This window comes from Triticum aestivum, chromosome 4D (genome assembly GCF_018294505.1).
Source record: "Triticum aestivum cultivar Chinese Spring chromosome 4D, IWGSC CS RefSeq v2.1, whole genome shotgun sequence".
Taxonomy (NCBI): domain Eukaryota; kingdom Viridiplantae; phylum Streptophyta; class Magnoliopsida; order Poales; family Poaceae; genus Triticum; species Triticum aestivum.
The window spans coordinates 220,541,496-220,559,089 of NC_057805.1; the positions used below are offsets into that span (position 1 = coordinate 220,541,496).

Consider the following 17,594-nt stretch of genomic DNA (forward strand, 5'->3'; position numbering starts at 1 on the left):
GCTGGTGGTGAAGATGGGAAGTAAGGGTGGCGGACGGCGAGGGCTCGGGCGCGGGAAAGGTAGGACTCGGGCGCGGGAAAGGTAGGAGGGCGGCGGGAGGAGGAGGAAGGATTTGGTGTAAATTGTGGTTGGGTAGGGCTGTCGGGTTTGACGTGACGAAAGCGCCCGGATGCTTTTTATATTTAGATTGGATACGAGATGTGCCGGTCAGTCCTGGCGTTTGAGATCCGTTTAAAGAACTCGACTAGGTCGGATTTTTGAGACGGGTTCGGGGCCGGCTGTAGTAGATGCTCTAAACGCTTAAAACCATGCCGCTCCCGTGCTGTTCCTAACCCACGCCTCCACGCCACATCCATGGCCACCCTCATCCCTCGTGCTCCACCACCAAATCCCCACCGTCACTTCCTTCTCCACCGACCACCGACCCTATCCCCCCAGCTCCGCCTGCGCCTCCCTGTTCGCCGCCTCCGCCTCGCTTCCCCGGTCGCGGCCATTGCCACGGTGACGGCCGCCGTGCCCCCCGACGACATCTCGCAGCTCAATAACCGTCTCCGCGCGCTCGTCCGCCGCCGCGGTGTCTCTTCCGCTGCCACATCTCCCATGGACCCCGCCCAGGCGGACGCCTACCTCCACATGATCCGCGAGCAGCAGCGCCTCGGCCTCCGCCAGCTCCGCCGGCACTCGGCCGAACCGGAATACGAGAGAGACGTCGGAAGCAACGGGGAGGACGAGGAGGAGGGCGCCGGAAGGAGGAAGGGGATGGCGGCCAGGAGCTCTTTGGGGCACCGTGTGGACCCGCGTGAGCTGGAGCCCGGCGAGTACGTCGTTCACAAGAAAGTCGGCGTCGGCAAGTTCGTCTGTATAAGCGGAGAGGACGGAGAGGACTACGTGTTCATTCAGTATGCGGACGCCATGGCGAAGCTTGCAGTCGACCAGGCAGCACGCATGCTCTACCGATACAACCTGTATACCTCCGCGGTTAACCTGCTCACCTCTTTTTTTTTTTTTTGAACTTCTTCTCCTCTTGTTTGTAGCGTCTCTTCTAACTAAATTGTGTGATGCGTATTCGGCAATTATTTGCACATTAATATTAGGCAAGATATAAATTGTATGTTAATGTTAGGTATGATATAATTATGTGGTTAATGCTGACATCGATATTAGGATATTAATTAGTAGAGGGTGCTAAATGTGTTTAGTGTACTAAACTTGTTTAACGCGGAGTGACGTAGACCTTTGAATATGCTGTTGAACGGTTGAGATTTGTTGGATCTCCGCAACTCACTCCTTTTACTATAGGTATATAGATTGTATGTAGGACTGGAATTGTTGGATCAATTTGCTTGTCCAGACGTGTCTGAGCAAATGCTATTTTAAGTATTAAAGTAAACAAAACCATGTCATTGCCACATTGCAAACTGGTGATGGTTAGCCATGTGACTGGGATTGGTTCCAAACTTACAATTGCCAAGTTTTTTTTTTCTACGTAAAGAACTTTGTTTCTCAGATAATAGTGAGGTCGTTTACAACAAGATGAGAAATAAAGTCCGTTTACAACAAGATGAGAAATAAAGTCCGGGATTGCATTCTCCCAAACCTCAGACGATCTACTGGATAGAGATAATTTGGCTATACAATCAGCTACAGTATTAGCTTCACGGTTCGTCACTTCATATTGGGGGAAATCCAAACCCAATTCTTTGCTCTCAAGCACAATAGCTGATTCCTGTCCGACAAAGACCTCAAGATTGATAGCCTCAACTGCTTGGAGCAGTCAGATTCAATTTGAAGGGAGCTGCATCCTAGCTTGGCTGCTAAATAGAATCCATTACGGATGGCCATCACCTCCGCTGCACATGCGGTATGAACCAAGATGCCACTGCAATGAAATCACCGTGTTCGTCTCGCGCTATTGTTCCTGTGCCTCCAGACATGTTCTCAGTACAGAAGGATGCATCTACATTTATCTTCACTGTTCCTCTTCTTGGTTTGCGCCACATATGATCACATTTCACAGTTGGCTGATTTGGAGTTTAAGAACGGAGGAAGTTCGTCGCTAGAACTTCTATTGATAATGCTGTTCGGTCTGGAGGTAGGACAATCTTCCCCTTGACAATTTGACGCCTCTGCCACCAAATATACCAACTTCCAACTGCTACCATAGCTAGGGCGCCGACAGATTCTTGCTGATTCAAAAGAGTGCTCATAGTGAATGAACCAGCCCGGTCTTGTACTACTGATCTTTGGATTTTTTTCCTTTAGTCCCAGCTCCTCCCTGACCTCCATTGTGCGGGCACATTGAAATAAGCAATGTTGAGTGTCTTCATAACCTATCTTACAATTGTCAAGTTTATGTGAGGTGCATGCCATATTTCCCAGTTTTCAAGTTTGATGCCAATTTAAAAGAATGTGATTCCTGATCCGAGTAGTTGCATGAATTTGCATCTTTTCAGCACTAGACCTAGTTTGCACCTCTTCTTGAGCTACCTGGTATCTGTGATTAAATTTTGATTTACGTGCTATGTTGTGGGATGGTCACTTGAGTTTCATGGAAAACAAAAATGCACGTTGACCATTTATCCAGTTTGAACTTTTATGCAGTCCTCATGAGAAAAAGAGGCCAAGGAATCTAAGCAAGCTGAATGATCCTTCTACATGGGAGAAGAGGAGGCTGAAAGGAAAGCTTGCTGTTCAGAAGATGGTGGTCAACTTGATGGAGTTATATTTACAAAGGATGAGGCAGAGAAGGCCGCCGTACCGAAAGCCTGAGGCGATGGATCAGTTTGCTTCTGAATTTCCTTACGAGCCTACCCCAGACCAAAACCAGGTTTGCTCTCAACTAAAAGCTGTGTTCTTTTCTTCATGCAGTTAATATTCTTGATAAAATTGGTAATCTTTCATGGATATGGTTGGCAACCATATGTTCGCCTGTTGTTTGTTTACATCAAGGGTGAAACATAAGGCAATGATAGTTTGATTGCTTCTGAGGTCAGAAACACTTTGTTTGGGTTACTTCACGTCAGCTTGGAAGCTTAAATTCAGATCTTTTTACATTTTAAACTTGCTTCAGAAATTTGAAATTACCTATTCATTTCCTGTATATGATACTTGTTGTGAGCAACAGATTTCCATTACGCTTTAGGGTGGACAACTTTTAAATTTTGTGTGCCTGTTCTGACACAATAAACGTAAGGTTGTTGAATGATCTTGGTTGACTTGTGTAGAAATCCATCTCAGATATACATAATTTTTGGCACATTACTGATTACTATTTATTTCCAGTCATTGCCAATTTTTTCTTTTGCTTCTCACCTTCTTTAAACTTCTTACCATGCCTGGGGTTTCTTTTCTTATCTACTTACACTGTTATTGAATAATCTTAAAAAGAGCTTTTTTAACGGTGTTCATTCTGATGACAGGCTTTCATAGATATTGAGAATGATCTGACTGAAAGGGAAACACCAATGGACAGATTGATCTGTGGAGATGTCGGGTTTGGTAAAACGGAAGTTGCAATGCGTGCTATATTCATCGTTGTATCTACAGGATATCAAGCTATGGTTCTCGCACCAACTGTAATACTAGCCAATCAACACTATGATGTAATGTCTGAGCGTTTCTCCAACTACCCTGACATAAAGGTCGCCATATTCAGCGGTGCTCAGGTATGCCACGATACAAATTGAGTTTAACCCATAATACAACTCATCATGTAAAATTATCTTTCTTTGTTTATGTTTCCGAACCATAATTTTAGTAATTATTTAACTATTTAGTTTGTGTAATTCATCTTGACCCTAGAAAGCATTCCACTCTAGTTTCGTTGTAATACTCTAATTTGTATATGTGGTTTGTGTTGCGGAAATTGGCAATGGCTCCTAGGTGCATATGCACCCATTTTCTAAGTACACATTTTGAGAAGTTAAAAAATTCCGAACAAAAATCCCGCGTGTATATGCGGACATTTTATGTGCGTGCACAAAGTTTTCGGTGAAAGAATGAGGTTTTTTCTGGCTTATGTAAAAAAGACAATTTCTGATGCTTCATTACAACTATTCATTTTGCATTTCTTTATTTTTTTACACAAGCCACAAAAACGTCGTTTTTCACCGAAACTTTGTTCATGCACAAAGAATGTCCGGATATACCCGCGGGATTTTTGTTCCGAATTTTTCAACTTTTCAAAATGTGTATTTAGATAATGGGTGCATATGCACCTAGGAGCCAAAACACCGCGTTCGTTTGTGTTGTAGCTATACTAAATAATGTTTATATAATCTATACTGCATTATGCAATCTGTGGCAGCGCCATCTCGTTTCCACTTTTCATATTTCACTGACTGTTTAACTCAAATCATGGTTAATTTTGGTAACGCGTATTATACAATGCCAAGTACATTCGTTTGCTGAAAGGATTGACTATCATTTGCATGGCTTGGTATGTGTCTTCCTTGCAGAGCAAGGATGAAAAGGATGAGCTAATAACAAAAATTACGAATGGGCATTTGCAAATAATTGTTGGAACTCATGCTCTTCTTACAGAACGGATGGCCTATAACAATCTCGGTCTCCTAGTGGTGGATGAGGAACAGGTACTCTATAAATCGTAATGTCTCTCTCACGGTGATAGCATATCCTTGCCCTGTATTCATTTGACATCATTTTTGTGTGGTTGCTGGTCTAGTCTGCCAATGATACACATTAGTTTGATGGTTATAATTTGGGTACTAATAACATAAAAATGTTCTCTTTTTAGGGTATATAGCAAGAGAGAGCTCTGTCTTTAGTAATCTATTGAGAAGATTAGAAGATATAATATCTTTGAAGCAAACTCTGCCTATTTTTATATGCACACCTCACAAACTCCCATCTTCTCCAACAGAAGTTCGGTGTACAACAAAAGGAGAAGATTGCATCATTCAAAGCTTCTATTGATGTTCTTACCCTGTCCGCAACACCCATTCCACGAACTCTGTATCTTGCTTTAACCGGTTTCCGTGATGCAAGGTACGATTTTATTGCAATGCTTGCCATTTTTTCACCTTCTCATTTCAGTTGGAAGGGAACTATTGCTCTTCTTAAAAGAGATGATAGTTTTCTTGTGGGCTTTTTGTTCACATAGCTTCTGTACTTCGGTTACATTCAACTTTTGAACTCCTTTTTCTGTTCTTAACAGAACTGTATGCTTGCTTTCAGTTTAATGTCTACACCACCTCCGGAAAGAGTCGCTGTCAAGACCTATGTGTCAGCATTTAGTAGAGAAAGTGCTCTATCAGCTATCAAATTGGAGTTGAAGCGTGGCGGTCAAGTTTTCTATGTTGTTCCTCGAATAAAAGGTCACATCTTCGTTATCTTCAGATGACATTTTGTTTACGATACAACAATAAACCTTCATAATGCATGAACCTGAAGATATAAGTCCAAATTTTTAGTTTAGTGTTTTTTTATGTGTGGCTTGTGACTATGGAAAGTAGTTGACATATGTTTCCAGAATTCAGGCGACCAGATGATGCTTTCATAAAAGTAGGCCAAGCTAAATTTTCAACAGCGTAGACCCTTTTCAGTGATTTGCATAATGGAAATTTTGCTGTAAGTTACATGGCAATATGAAGTCAATGACTCAACATGGAAAAAATATATCATAAATACCCACTGATCGAAACATCATGAGTGAAGGAAACATCATGGATCATTAGCATTATATCGGAAACAAGAGCTTATTATTGTATCTCCTACACAAAAGTTGTACTCCCTCTGTAAAGAAATATAGACGATCTTATATTTCATTACAGAGGGGTACTTGTTTCTTTAGTGTATTGTATTTAAGGAGGTGTTTGGTTAACACATTTGTAACGCAGTCTAACTACAGTGTTAACAAATAACGTTAAATCTAGTTTGGTTTGGTTGGCTCGTAATCTCATCACGCGGGATCAGATCCCAGCCCAATACGAAACTGATTCCGGTAGGAAACCGATGTAAATCTGAAAAACCAGGCTCTCACATAAGCAGCTCCTCTACATGAATCGAACTATCCTCCATGATCTCTTCCCGTAACAGCATTTAAACCAAACAAGTTATGATTTTTGTCGATTACGTTTACAGTCCCAGTGCTTTTCCGTTTTCCATTATGTTTACATTTGCGTTACCTGCTGGGACCAAACACCTTCTAAACATTTGCTTGGACGAATGTTGCATTTGTTGTGCATGAATCATAATTTTATAGTATAGAATAATTTAATCATATTGTATGAAGAATTGTGCTTGCCATAACCATTTGCGTTACCTGCTGGGACCAAACACCTTCTAAACATTTGCTTGGACGAATGTTGCATTTGTTGTGCATGAATCATAATTTTATAGTATAGAATAATTTAATCATATTGTATGAAGAATTGTGCTTGCCATAATCTATCGAAATGAGGGAACTTTCAAGTTTCCTCGCATTCACCGATGGAAGGACAATCGAACAAAAGCAGATGGGGAAAGAAGAAAGAAGGGATGCATAAAGGAAACCGAGCTGACGCAGACCGATGCAACATGGGGCGCGAGGCAGCTATGTTAGGTGCTAGGGCCGAGCCGACAAAGATATGGGGACCTGTGCTAAACTCTAAAATAGGCCCTACTGCTCTAGAAAAATGGAAGTGGTGGACGTTGAACTACTCGTTGATGGACGGAAGCAGGGGCGAGCAGCCTGGACACGACACTTCGTCACGCCAAGATCAATCAACAATTGCGCAGACGAAGAAGAGACGCGCTCGTCCAGGCAGAGGAACTCATACGTAGACATATATGGATCACTCCTCAAAATTGGAAAATCACTTTTATCAAATTGTTTCAAGTGTAACACTAAGAAATTCAAAACCCCGGCCAGTTTGGACCTTCGGGAAACAAGAACTAAAAAAATAAATAGAAGCACTTGAGAAAGATTGTTTACTTGCCTTGCCATATTCGTTTTTTTGTAGCTATCCAGGTGAGTGGGCTACGCCGGCGTTGGCGCCCCGTGATGCTTCGACGGAGTGGCTAGGTGGGTGACAGTGCAAGGAAAAGCATGTGAGAAATCGGGAGGAGGTGAGAAGCCAACAAGCAAAACACACGGTTCTGACGATCAGACCAATTGATCTTGTGTGCCTCCGCGTCAATGTGTGGGCGCGTTGATGGCTGCGTGAGCCTGTAGATGGGCCGTGTTCACTTCCGTCGCTGGCTTCTGGCAGGTTTCCTCCGGTGACCCCGATTGGGCCTCTGTGTCCGGTTTGTGTCTGGGCTGAACTAGGCCTATCTGAATAGCTCTACGAAGCTTGGGCTCTTGTGCGGTTGCACGGGCCGCATGCCTTTGGGCCTGGGTGCCATATCCTAGTCCTCCCTCCCATTAGCCGACGTGCGTAACTATTGGACACTTTTTGCAAAGAGAAGGACAACATGCCTTTTGGTGTCTTTGAATCGGGACGGTCACGGTAGGATGAGACACAATTGTTGTAGGACATGAGGAAGATTTGGTGGCGGCAGCCACCCCCAGCAAAGTGCTGACCAAGTTGTTTGACCACAACCCGCTGTGGGTTGCGACCGTGCCTTGTAGCCATTTGCGGCCCATGAGCTGAATCGGGAGCTCCACTCAACCCATGCCTCATCCACCGAGTTGGGCCTCGTGCTTAGCATTGAAGGCCCACCATCTGCCGGTTGTGCTCTAGGGCACAACTTCGAGCACCACCATGGGCAAGACATCCTTGGATCAATTCAATCTGCTCCTTGGCTTGGCTGAATAACGCGTATTCTTACTGGACCTAGACTCTGAGAACCCATTTGGAGGACTTATGATCTCGACGCCCCTTCCTCCGAGGAGGTGGTGCGTCACTTGAATCTGGCGGATTCACGACTAGTTCCTCCAAACATGTTGGGGCGCATCAAAAGGCAATGTCATGGCCGCCTTCACCAAGTTGCATTCACTTAATGGGCGTGGCTTTCAGGGTCTGAATGAAGCTTTGTTGATCTTTGTGCCCGATCGGCCGGATGCCTCTACTCCGAAGGATTACGGCCCCATTGGCCTCACCCATCTCTTTGCCAAATTGGTGGCGAAGACCTTGGCTGCAAGCTTGTCACCGAGATTGGCTTCGTGGGTTAAGGAGAACCAATGTGCGTTCCTTAAGAACCACTGCATACATGATAATTTCATGTTGGTTCAGCGGACGACATGCTACCTTCACTGGCTTAAGGAGCCTCGTGTGGTGCTCCAATTGGACCAGACGCACGTTCGGCTCCATATCCTAGGCACTGCTCTTTAGGTGCTTTGTCGGGCAGGGTTCGGACCTTGCTTCCGCGAGTTGGTGTCCATCGTCCTTTCCACGGTCAGCACACGGGTGTTTTTGATTGGAGAATCGGGGCTGCTGGTGTGGCACAGCAAGGGGCTGTGATAGGGGGTTCCGCTCTCCCCCATGCTGTTTGCATTGAACCGGCTATGGAGGTCCATATACTCCAATGTCTCGCACCGTGGGCCTTGACGTCCAGTTGTTGAGATCAAGGGCTAAGGAATAGAGGGGGTAAATAGTTCTTCGAAAATCACTACAAATTTTAACCAAGCTGGCGGTGCTTAGAGCAACTACTATTCTAGTTGATCCTTGTGACTAAAGAAGCAAATGAGTTAAAGAGTATGGCAGTGGAATAGAGTACCTTGCAAGAAAGTAAATGGTGATTGAGAGGATGCAAACACAAGGGGCTCAACGATGTTTTTCCCGTGGTACGGATAGTTGGCGCTCTCCTACCCCACGTTAACGGAGGCTTCGAACCAAATGGTTCTAGGATCACTCGGGGATCTTCGGTTGTGTCACCCACCAAGGGCCCACCAAGCACAACCAAATCCACCATGGCTTGCACCAAGAAGCCTCACTAAAGGTTCTAGGATCACTTGGGGATCTTCGCAAAGTAGGTGATCTCCTTGCCCTAAAAAACTCTTGAGTTCTTCACACATTGATGACGAGGGAGTAAAGTGGACAGTTGAATCACTCTATGTGTATTCCAAATGACGGGAATTACAGTGGTGCAAATAGGGAGGCTGAGGCGCTCCCGTGAGAGACGGCACGAGCTGTACATCGTGCTGTTGAGCCTATCTAGATCCTGTTATCTAGGATACAGTTACAACAGAAACGCAAAGCGTGAGAGTACATGCATACACAGAATCTATCTTAACAGCCCCCTGTAGCCGGAACTCTCTCGGGAAGGATGTTCAGGCTGGATCGAAACTCCTGAAAAACAGTGGTCGGTAGCCCCTTAGTGAATACGTCCGTGAACTGTGAGCTGGATGGAACATGGAGCACACGAGCCTCGCCCAAGGCAACGCGATCCCGGACAAAGTGCAGGTTGATTTCGACATGCTTTGTCCACTGGTGTTGAACGGGGTTAGAGGACAAATATGTAGCAGAAATATTGTCGCAATACACCAAGGTTGCACGGGTCGGGGGACGATGCAGTTCATGAAGGAGCTGACGGAGCCAACAGGACTCGGCGACGCAGTTGGCGACGGCACGGTATTCTGCTTCAGCGCTCGACCTAGAGACAGTGTGCTGCCGCTTGGAAGACCATGAAATCAGGTTCGAGCCAAGAAATACACAAAAACCGGTGGTGGATTTTCTGGTGTCGGGACAGCCGGCCCAATCGGCATCTGAGTAGGCAATGAGATCGGTGCTGGCGGAGCGGTACAACTGAAGACCATAATGAGATGTCCCTTGGAGATAACGCAAAATCCGCTTGACAAACTGGAGGTGAGAAGTCCGGGGAGCATGCATAAATAGGCAGGCCTGTTGCACCGCATAGGAGATGTCCGGGCGGGTGATGGTGAGGTATTGAAGGGCGCCTGCAATGGTCCTGTACATGGTTGGATCGGAAAGGGGAGCACCAGTGGATGCGGAAAGTTTAGACTTTGTATCGACTGGTGTGGCAATGGGGTTGCAATGTATCATCTTGGCGCGCTCAAGAATCTCGAGAATATATTGTTGTTGGGAGAGGAAGAGGCCGCACGGGGAGTGTGTGACGTTGACCCCAAGGAAATGGTGGATATCACCCAAGTCAGTCATAGAGAACTCGAGTTTGAGAGCGGTGATGGAGTGTAAGGTAGACGTGGTGGAGGCGGTGACAATAATATCATCTACATAGAGCAAGAGATATGCTATCGTGGAGCCACGACGGAAAATGAATAAGGAATCGTCACATTTGGATGCAACAAATCCAAGGGAGAGGATGAAAGTTTTAAACCGGAGGAACCATGTACGAGGAGCTTGCTTCAAACCATATATAGAGACTTCTTCAAGAGGCACACATCATTGGGGTGAGATGGATCAATAAAACCAGCCGGCTGAGTGCAATAGACTGTCTCACCAAGATGACCATGAAGAAATGCATTCTTGACATCCAGCTGATGAATGGGCCAGGAGTTGGAGGTGGCGAGGCTGAGGACGACGCGAATTGTGGCCGGCTTGACAACCGGACTAAAAGTCTCCGTATAATCAATACCCTCCTTTTGAGTGAAACCCTGCATGACCTAGCGTGCCTTGTACTGAGCGAGAGAGCCATCGGAGTGGAACTTGTGTCGAAAAATCCATTTTCCTGTTACCACGTTCACACCTGCAGGCCGAGCAACCAAACACCAAGTCTCATTCTTTAACAAAGCATTAAATTCCTCTAGCATGGCTTGTTTCCAATGGGTATCTTTAAGCGCAGATTTATAGTTGGAAGGAATAGGGGATATGGGAGAAGAGGAGACAATGAAGAGACGCTTGGGTCGGGCAAAACCGGCCTTGGCACGAGTTAACATTTTATGTGAGTTGTTTGGTGGCTGGATAGCGACAGCGCGTGGTGGGAGACGTGGCATATGGGGAGAGGTGGGCGCAGATCGCGAGGTGGGTTCGGGAGAATCAGATGGTGCAAAAGAAAAGGAAGGCACGGAAGGTGAGGAGGATTTGTTGGCACCAGATACGACGGCGCCAGAGCCGGAGGGCGCGTGATCCGAGGGGGAGGCGGAAGCTGGGGTGGGTGTGCGCGGGGAGGAGGTCGCGTGGCTGTTGGCGGTAGGTGCGGGGGAAGCGGGTCCGGGGGTTGGTGGATCGTGGGTGGAGCGGCCGCGCGTCGATGGGAGGGAAGTGGCAGTCGAGGCGGGTGGACCGGGGACCACTGGGTACAAGGTAGGTGGGCTGATTCTGATGCGGATCTGGTGATCAGGCGGGGGATCTGATGCGGCTGGCGTTTTTGTGGGTTCGGGCGTGTAGGGAAAAAGCGTTTTGTCGAAAACAACATGTCGGGAAACGATCACCTTACGAGAGGAGAGATCAAAGCAACGGTATCCTTTGTGCTCTAGTGGGTACCCGATGAAGACGCACGGGGTGGAACGAGGGGCAAGTTTGTGAGGAGTGGTGGCATATAAATTTGGAAAACACAAACACCCGAACACACGCAGGTGATCATAACGAGGATGAGTGCCCGTAAGGAGGAAGTTAGGCGTGTTAAAAGAGATAGAGCTAGAGGGGCGACGATTTAAGAGGTGCGTGGCGGTGTGAAGGGCCTCAACCCAAAAGGTAGGTGGTAAATTGGCTTGAATAAGAAGAGTACGGACAATGTCGTTGGTAGTACGAAGAATTCGTTCGGCCTTGCCATTTTGGGGGGAAGTGTGTGGGCATGAGAGACGGAAAACAATTCCATGAGTAGAGAGGAAGGAGCGCAAGGAGGTGTTAATGAATTCACCACCATTATCACATTGTAAGCACTTGACGAGAGAGTGAAATTGAGTTGATATGTAAGTGAAGAAACGTTGGAGGGTAGAAGATGTGTCAGATTTCGCACGTAAATGAAAAGTCCATGAATAATGGGAGAAGTCGTCAAGTATCACAAGATAATATTGGTAGCCAGAACAACTCATAACAGGGGATGTCCAAAGATCACAATGAATTATTTGAAACAGTGAAGTAGTAAATGAACTAGATGAAGGAAATGAAAGACGAGGTTAACGCCCAAGTTGACATGCAGTACAAACATGGCGAGAATTATTGGTACAATCAGGAAGAAAATTCTTAAAAATAGAATCTAATGAAGCACGGCCGGGGTGTCCGAGGCGGCGATGCCACAAGTCGCCGGTGGTGGTGGAGAATGTGACGCTGCTGGAAGCTTTATTTCCAGAGAGGGGGTAGAGATCACTGGAGCTACTGGACTTCATGATGATGTTCTTGGTTGCCAGATCCTTCATAGAGAAGCCACGAGGGTTAAATTTGACAGAAATATTATTATCTGTACTAAGTTTACAGACGGAGATTAAGTTCTTAACAATGGAAGGACAGACAAGAACATCATTAAGTGCAAGATTGGATAGAGAGAGGGCGGTGGAGCCAGTAGCAGTAATAGGAAGGCGCTGCCCGTTGCCAACAATAATGCTAGGAGAATTATGCCAAGAAAAAAAACGGGACAAGGAGAGGTTACCAGCGTTGTTGGTCACGCGGGATGAGGCACCAGAGTCCAGAAACCAGTCCGCACCATGAGAAGGCAGACCATGCTGGCTGGAGGAGGCGTTGGAGAACATGGCAGAGTGGTCCCACGCCGGCAGCATGGAGGGTACGGCAACGCGCCAGGCTGCTGGTAGGAGGCGGACGGACCCGCGTACGTGACGGGGTAGGCCTGCGAGTGGATGCTTGGTCGCGGACCGAGGACCCCTGCAGCGTTCGGGGGAACCCAGCCCGGCCGCGGCGATGGCAAGGCCATGCCGAACAGGGCGAAGTAGCCGGTCCAGGCCGACGGGAGCTGCTGCTGTGGATACCCGCGGCTGCCGTGGTCTCCGCGCCCGCCGGAGTCATAGCCACGACCGCGGCCGCGTCCGCGGCCACACCCACGGGAGCGATCACCATGCCCATGGCGGCCGCCCCCCGCACCAGGAGCGCCGCGAGAGCCACGATCAGGGGCGCGGTCACCGCCGCGATCCGCGCCAGGACCGCCAGAGCCGCCAGCGCCGCCGGGCGCCGGAGCCGTTGGTGGTGAGAGTGAGGGCGGAGATCCCTTCGTCAGCAGCACGCAGGGAGAGGTTGAGCTCCGCCAAATCCAGGTATGATCTGGCGACCGTGAAGGGCGGCAGGGGGTTGGTGTCGCCAAGCACGATCCACAGAGTGTCGAAGCGAGGGGCGAGGCCGTGGAGCAGCTGCATGGTTAGGTCCTTGTCGGAGACCTCAGACCCAACGTTCGCCAGGCCATCTGCCAAGGTTTTGAGGCGGCGAGCATATTCGGCGATTGAAAGATCAGCCTGCTTGAGGTTGCGGTATTGACGAGTGAGATGCAGAACCTGGGCACCCTGGTTGGCAAGGAAGTAATCGTTGATCCGCTGCCATGCCGTGTACGCATTCTCAGCGCCGCCCATGATGAGCTCCATGAGAGAGTCGGCGAGGGTGAAGAAGATCCAGTTGGTGAGGCGGTGATCAACCGCGAGCCATGCCTCGTCGGGATGAGCAGGTGGGGGACGATCCACATGGTCCTGCACGCGGTATTGGACGAGAACGAGGCGGAAAAAGCTGCGCCACTTGCCGAAGTTGTTTTCAGCAGGGTCGAGTTTGAATTTGATGTAGTTTGAGATGTGATCCATGTGGATGTTGAGAGGAGAGGGGCCAGTGGGTGCAGCAGCGGTGGCCGGGGCAGCAGAGGAAGAAAGGGCAGCAGTAGTGGCGGAGGAAGCAGCTGGTTGGGTGGCGGACAGAGCAGAGAGAGAGATCCCGGGGGAGGACGCCGGAGAGGAGGAGTGGACGGCCGGAGAAGGAGGCACGTCGAAGAGATCCTCAAAAGCCATGGCGTCTGATACCAAGTAAAGTGGACAGTTGAATCACTCTGTGTGTATTCCATATGACGGGAATTACAGTGGTACAAATAGGGAGGCTGAGGCGCTCCCGTGAGAGACGGCACGAGCTGTACATCGTGCTGTTGAGCTTATCTAGATCCTGTTATCTAGGATACAGTTACAAGAGAAACGCAAAGCGTGAGAGTACATGCATACACAGAATCTATCTTAACAGAGGGCTCTCAAGTGACTCCTAACCGTTTAGGAGGTGCATATCCTCCAAGAGTAACAAGCAAAGCAAAGTCACTTGGTAGTACTTACTCAAAAGATCTTCAATCAAAGTATCTGTCATGAACCCATAGGATCTCTCTCACAAAGGATATGACTCTGGTGAAAATGATATGAAATTGAGGTGCAGGGTTCAAGAAAGGGAGTAGGTTTCAAGTGACTCCTAACCGTTTAGGAGGTGCATATCCTCCAAGAGTAACAAGCAAAGCAAAGTCACTTGGTAGTACTTACTGAAAAGATCTTCAATCAAAGTATCTGTCATGAACCCATAGGATCTCTCTCACAAAGGATATGACTGGTGAAAATGATATGAAATTGAGGTGCAGGGTTCAAGAAAGGGAGTAGGTTTTGGCCTCAAGAATCAAGAAGTGTTCTTGAAATCACCCAACACTTGTCTTCTCGTCTTCTTTATTGCCTTGGAGCTCTCTCTATCTCTTGTGGCAGTTGGATGGAGTGAGGAGTGGGGTGGTTGCTTCCTTGCTGCCACGGAGGGGTATGGGGTTCTATAAATAGAGAGAATTTAAAATCTGCCCGTTATCTTGAAAAGATAACTAGCCGTAAGTAGTAGACGAAAATCTTTGGAACTTCTGAACACGTTTAAATATTTGACATAAAACACAGTACTTGGAAGTACTGGCAGAAAATAGACCTGTGGTTCCGAACAGTAAAAGGTGGATCTTTTCTGCGAGAATAAAACTGGCTCAGAAGTATTGGGTGAAACTGTTTGCTCGGTTGTACCGCAGTAGACAAAGCAACCCTCAAATGGGAATTGTGCAGAAAAGCCAAAGTCACATCTCAGAGGTACCAGACAAAACTTTCACGGAGGTCCAGGACCTATATTGTGACCACATAGAGAAGCAAACCGAGAGGGCTCGGAAGTTACGGCCGGAGGTGCCAGAGCTAACAGAGAATGTCTGAATCAGAATTGGCTCGGCAATACCGAGACAAAAAAGGTGTGGTAGTTCCGGCCCCTGGATGGGTTATCTCTATGGAGGAGTAACTCTTAAGTGGCCCGGTAGTACCGAAAGAAAATCTTCGGTGGTAGTGGGGCTTAGAGATACTAGAAATTCGAGTTGGCTGATTGGATTTTATAAGAACTTTGGTCTAGGATCTTTTCTTGGAGTTCAATTGTGCCCCTCTCGATAGAATGGTTGTCCTATACTGAACGTGAATCTTGGATTCACCAAAAACCTAGAAATTACAATCTACAAGCTTGTGGTAGACAAAAAGTTATAGGTAGAGGTCACTGTTGACTAAAATCATTAGTCCTCTCTAATGGTTTTGTCATAAATCACCCAAACCCAATAGGTGTATCTGACAAATCTCCCTCTTTTTGGTCATTGATGACAACACCATTGAGTATATATAGCATAAATATGATGAAAATGTGCAGATTTAGGTACTTGTCATATAATTTGAGTTCCTCCCTATTTGTGTGCATTATTTGAAATTTGCTTCTAGAATGCAAATCCACATTCATTAGGTACTGTGGATACATGAAATCTATGACACATTCCAAAGGAGTGCATTGTGTGTACAAGAAAGTTAACAAAATACCACTTGAGAAACAACACAAGCAACACATTTGAATTACATTGATGATAGGATAAACGCATAAAAGAGTAGCATTGCATGTCTCACATAACACAATAGTATAGTTTACAAGACACACAAGAAGATTACACATGATCTTGCAAATAAGAATCAAGTCTTGTAACTAACAAAACACAGCATACTAACAAACCCTCTCCCCCTGAAACATGGAGACCCCAAAAGCCTGTACTCATATCTCCCCCTTTGGCACCAAGACACCAAAAAAGTTTGAGAGAGCAACTATCAAACCCAAAATGCTTCCAAGAAGATACATGGCCACTTCTGTAAGTGACCTGGTCAAGCTTCCTATGGAAAATATGCAATAAGCAAGAATATGGGATAAATGCTTTGGCACAAAACTGGCGTGGTCAACTGGTATTTAGAATTTTTTTTATACTTGGTTCCTTGTATGTGCAGTTCACTAGTGTCAACTGGTCTTTATGGCTTTATCAAACACTTCTTCAACATGTTTAGTTCAACCAGTTAGCCCATGGTTATAGTTATGCATATGTGTCTGAACCTTGAAGACCCAAAACAGCGTAACATGCTGAAGAAGCCACATTACATGTCTGCTGGTGGTTGGTAGACACCAGTTGAGAACTTGAGATGAGAGATGAACTGGAGAGAATAGTTTGATTGTTCTTGCTTGACTCAAAAGCAGATACATGATGTCCTTATATAAAGCATGCTCAGGTTTTTGACCTCTCCTAATACGATTGGGGCTGGTAGACCTTTTCAAATATGGTTGGACTCTTCAATAATCCAATTCATTTGTCACCATCTCTGCTGCTATTCTCTCTCATGATCTCCCATGCTGCTGCTCCTTGATACAGTAGACTCATGTCCACATAATACGATTGCCCTTTTTTAATATGTTATGAACTCATGAATCTGAGATGAGGCGCATTTATTTAAACTAGTTGGTATAGCAATGCACTTTGGTCTTTTAAAGTATGTATGCAGTAAACATGTTTCATTTCTTATTCAAACAGCCATAGACGATGTATTGCAATTTCTCAAGGACTCTCTTCCAGATGTACCGATGGCTATTGCTCATGGAAAGGTTAGTCGGCTAAGCTGATTCAGAATGCAAGAATTCTACATTTACAACATAATATCTTGAATAGTATCTACAGTTGTGTGCACTGCTTTGTGTTAAAGGCCAAATTGCAAGTTTTTACTAATGAAGTTTAGGCTATCTAGTTAGGAAATATGCAACTTGTATTTCCTGGGAGCCATTTGCTGATATATATACATGTATAAGTGGTAAATATGCAGGAAACCCCTCATACAATGGGGAAAATATACAGGCTATACATGGAACATAATATAGCTCTTTAACACATTTGATATTAGAACTTCGATACTTATTTATGTTCTTGTTGCATAGATGAATGGTGCTTTGGCTTCAATGACCAATCTTATTGCTATATGTTTTTCCCACAGAAAGTGTCAAAGAATATACAACTTGCTATGGAAAAGTTTTCTTGTGGGGAAATAAAGATTCTTGTATGCACACATATCATTGAAAGTGGAATAGATATTCCAAATGCCAACACAATGATAGTCCAGTATGCAGAACTATTTGGGCTCGCACAGCTGTATCAGGTGGTTTTAGTTCTCAGTGTTTTACTTTGCCTTTTTTTGGCAAAAAAATTGTTGTATGAAATCTGAGGTCTGGAGCTCAAGTTCGCTGCTTTTCTTTTCAACCGCAGTTGCGAGGAAGAGTAGGAAGATCAGGTAGAGAGGGTTTCACATACCTCTTCTACACTGACAAGTCTTTGCTTTCCAGAATTGCCATGGTGAGCTGCTGCAGCAGTGCTTTATAATTTTTTGTTTTTATCTAATATATTTATGCTCATAGCATTCAATGTACCTGATGCTGATAGCATTCAATGTACCTGATGCTGATAGCATTCAATGTACC

General features: G+C 46.0%; 1 protein-coding gene across 5 annotated transcripts in view; it reads left to right on the plus strand.

Moving 5' to 3' along the window:
- The first annotated feature begins 269 nt into the window (after positions 1 to 269).
- The window catches only part of LOC123097334 (ATP-dependent DNA helicase At3g02060, chloroplastic), a 50,728-nt gene continuing 33,403 nt past the window's right edge, over positions 270 to 17,594 (plus strand). For all 5 annotated transcript variants that reach the window (XR_006447049.1, XR_006447048.1, XM_044519035.1 and 2 more), the window contains exons 1-9: positions 270 to 965; positions 2,602 to 2,827; positions 3,420 to 3,665; positions 4,458 to 4,592; positions 4,883 to 5,007; positions 5,197 to 5,336; positions 16,660 to 16,730; positions 17,114 to 17,275; positions 17,383 to 17,469. Coding sequence is in view for 3 of the 5 variants with exons in the window: in XM_044519035.1 (XP_044374970.1) it covers positions 355 to 965; positions 2,602 to 2,827; positions 3,420 to 3,665; positions 4,458 to 4,592; positions 4,883 to 5,007; positions 5,197 to 5,336; positions 16,660 to 16,730; positions 17,114 to 17,275; positions 17,383 to 17,469 (1,803 nt within the window). In the remaining 2 variants the exon portion in view is untranslated. The remainder of the gene's footprint in view (positions 966 to 2,601; positions 2,828 to 3,419; positions 3,666 to 4,457; positions 4,593 to 4,882; positions 5,008 to 5,196; positions 5,337 to 16,659; positions 16,731 to 17,113; positions 17,276 to 17,382; positions 17,470 to 17,594) is intronic.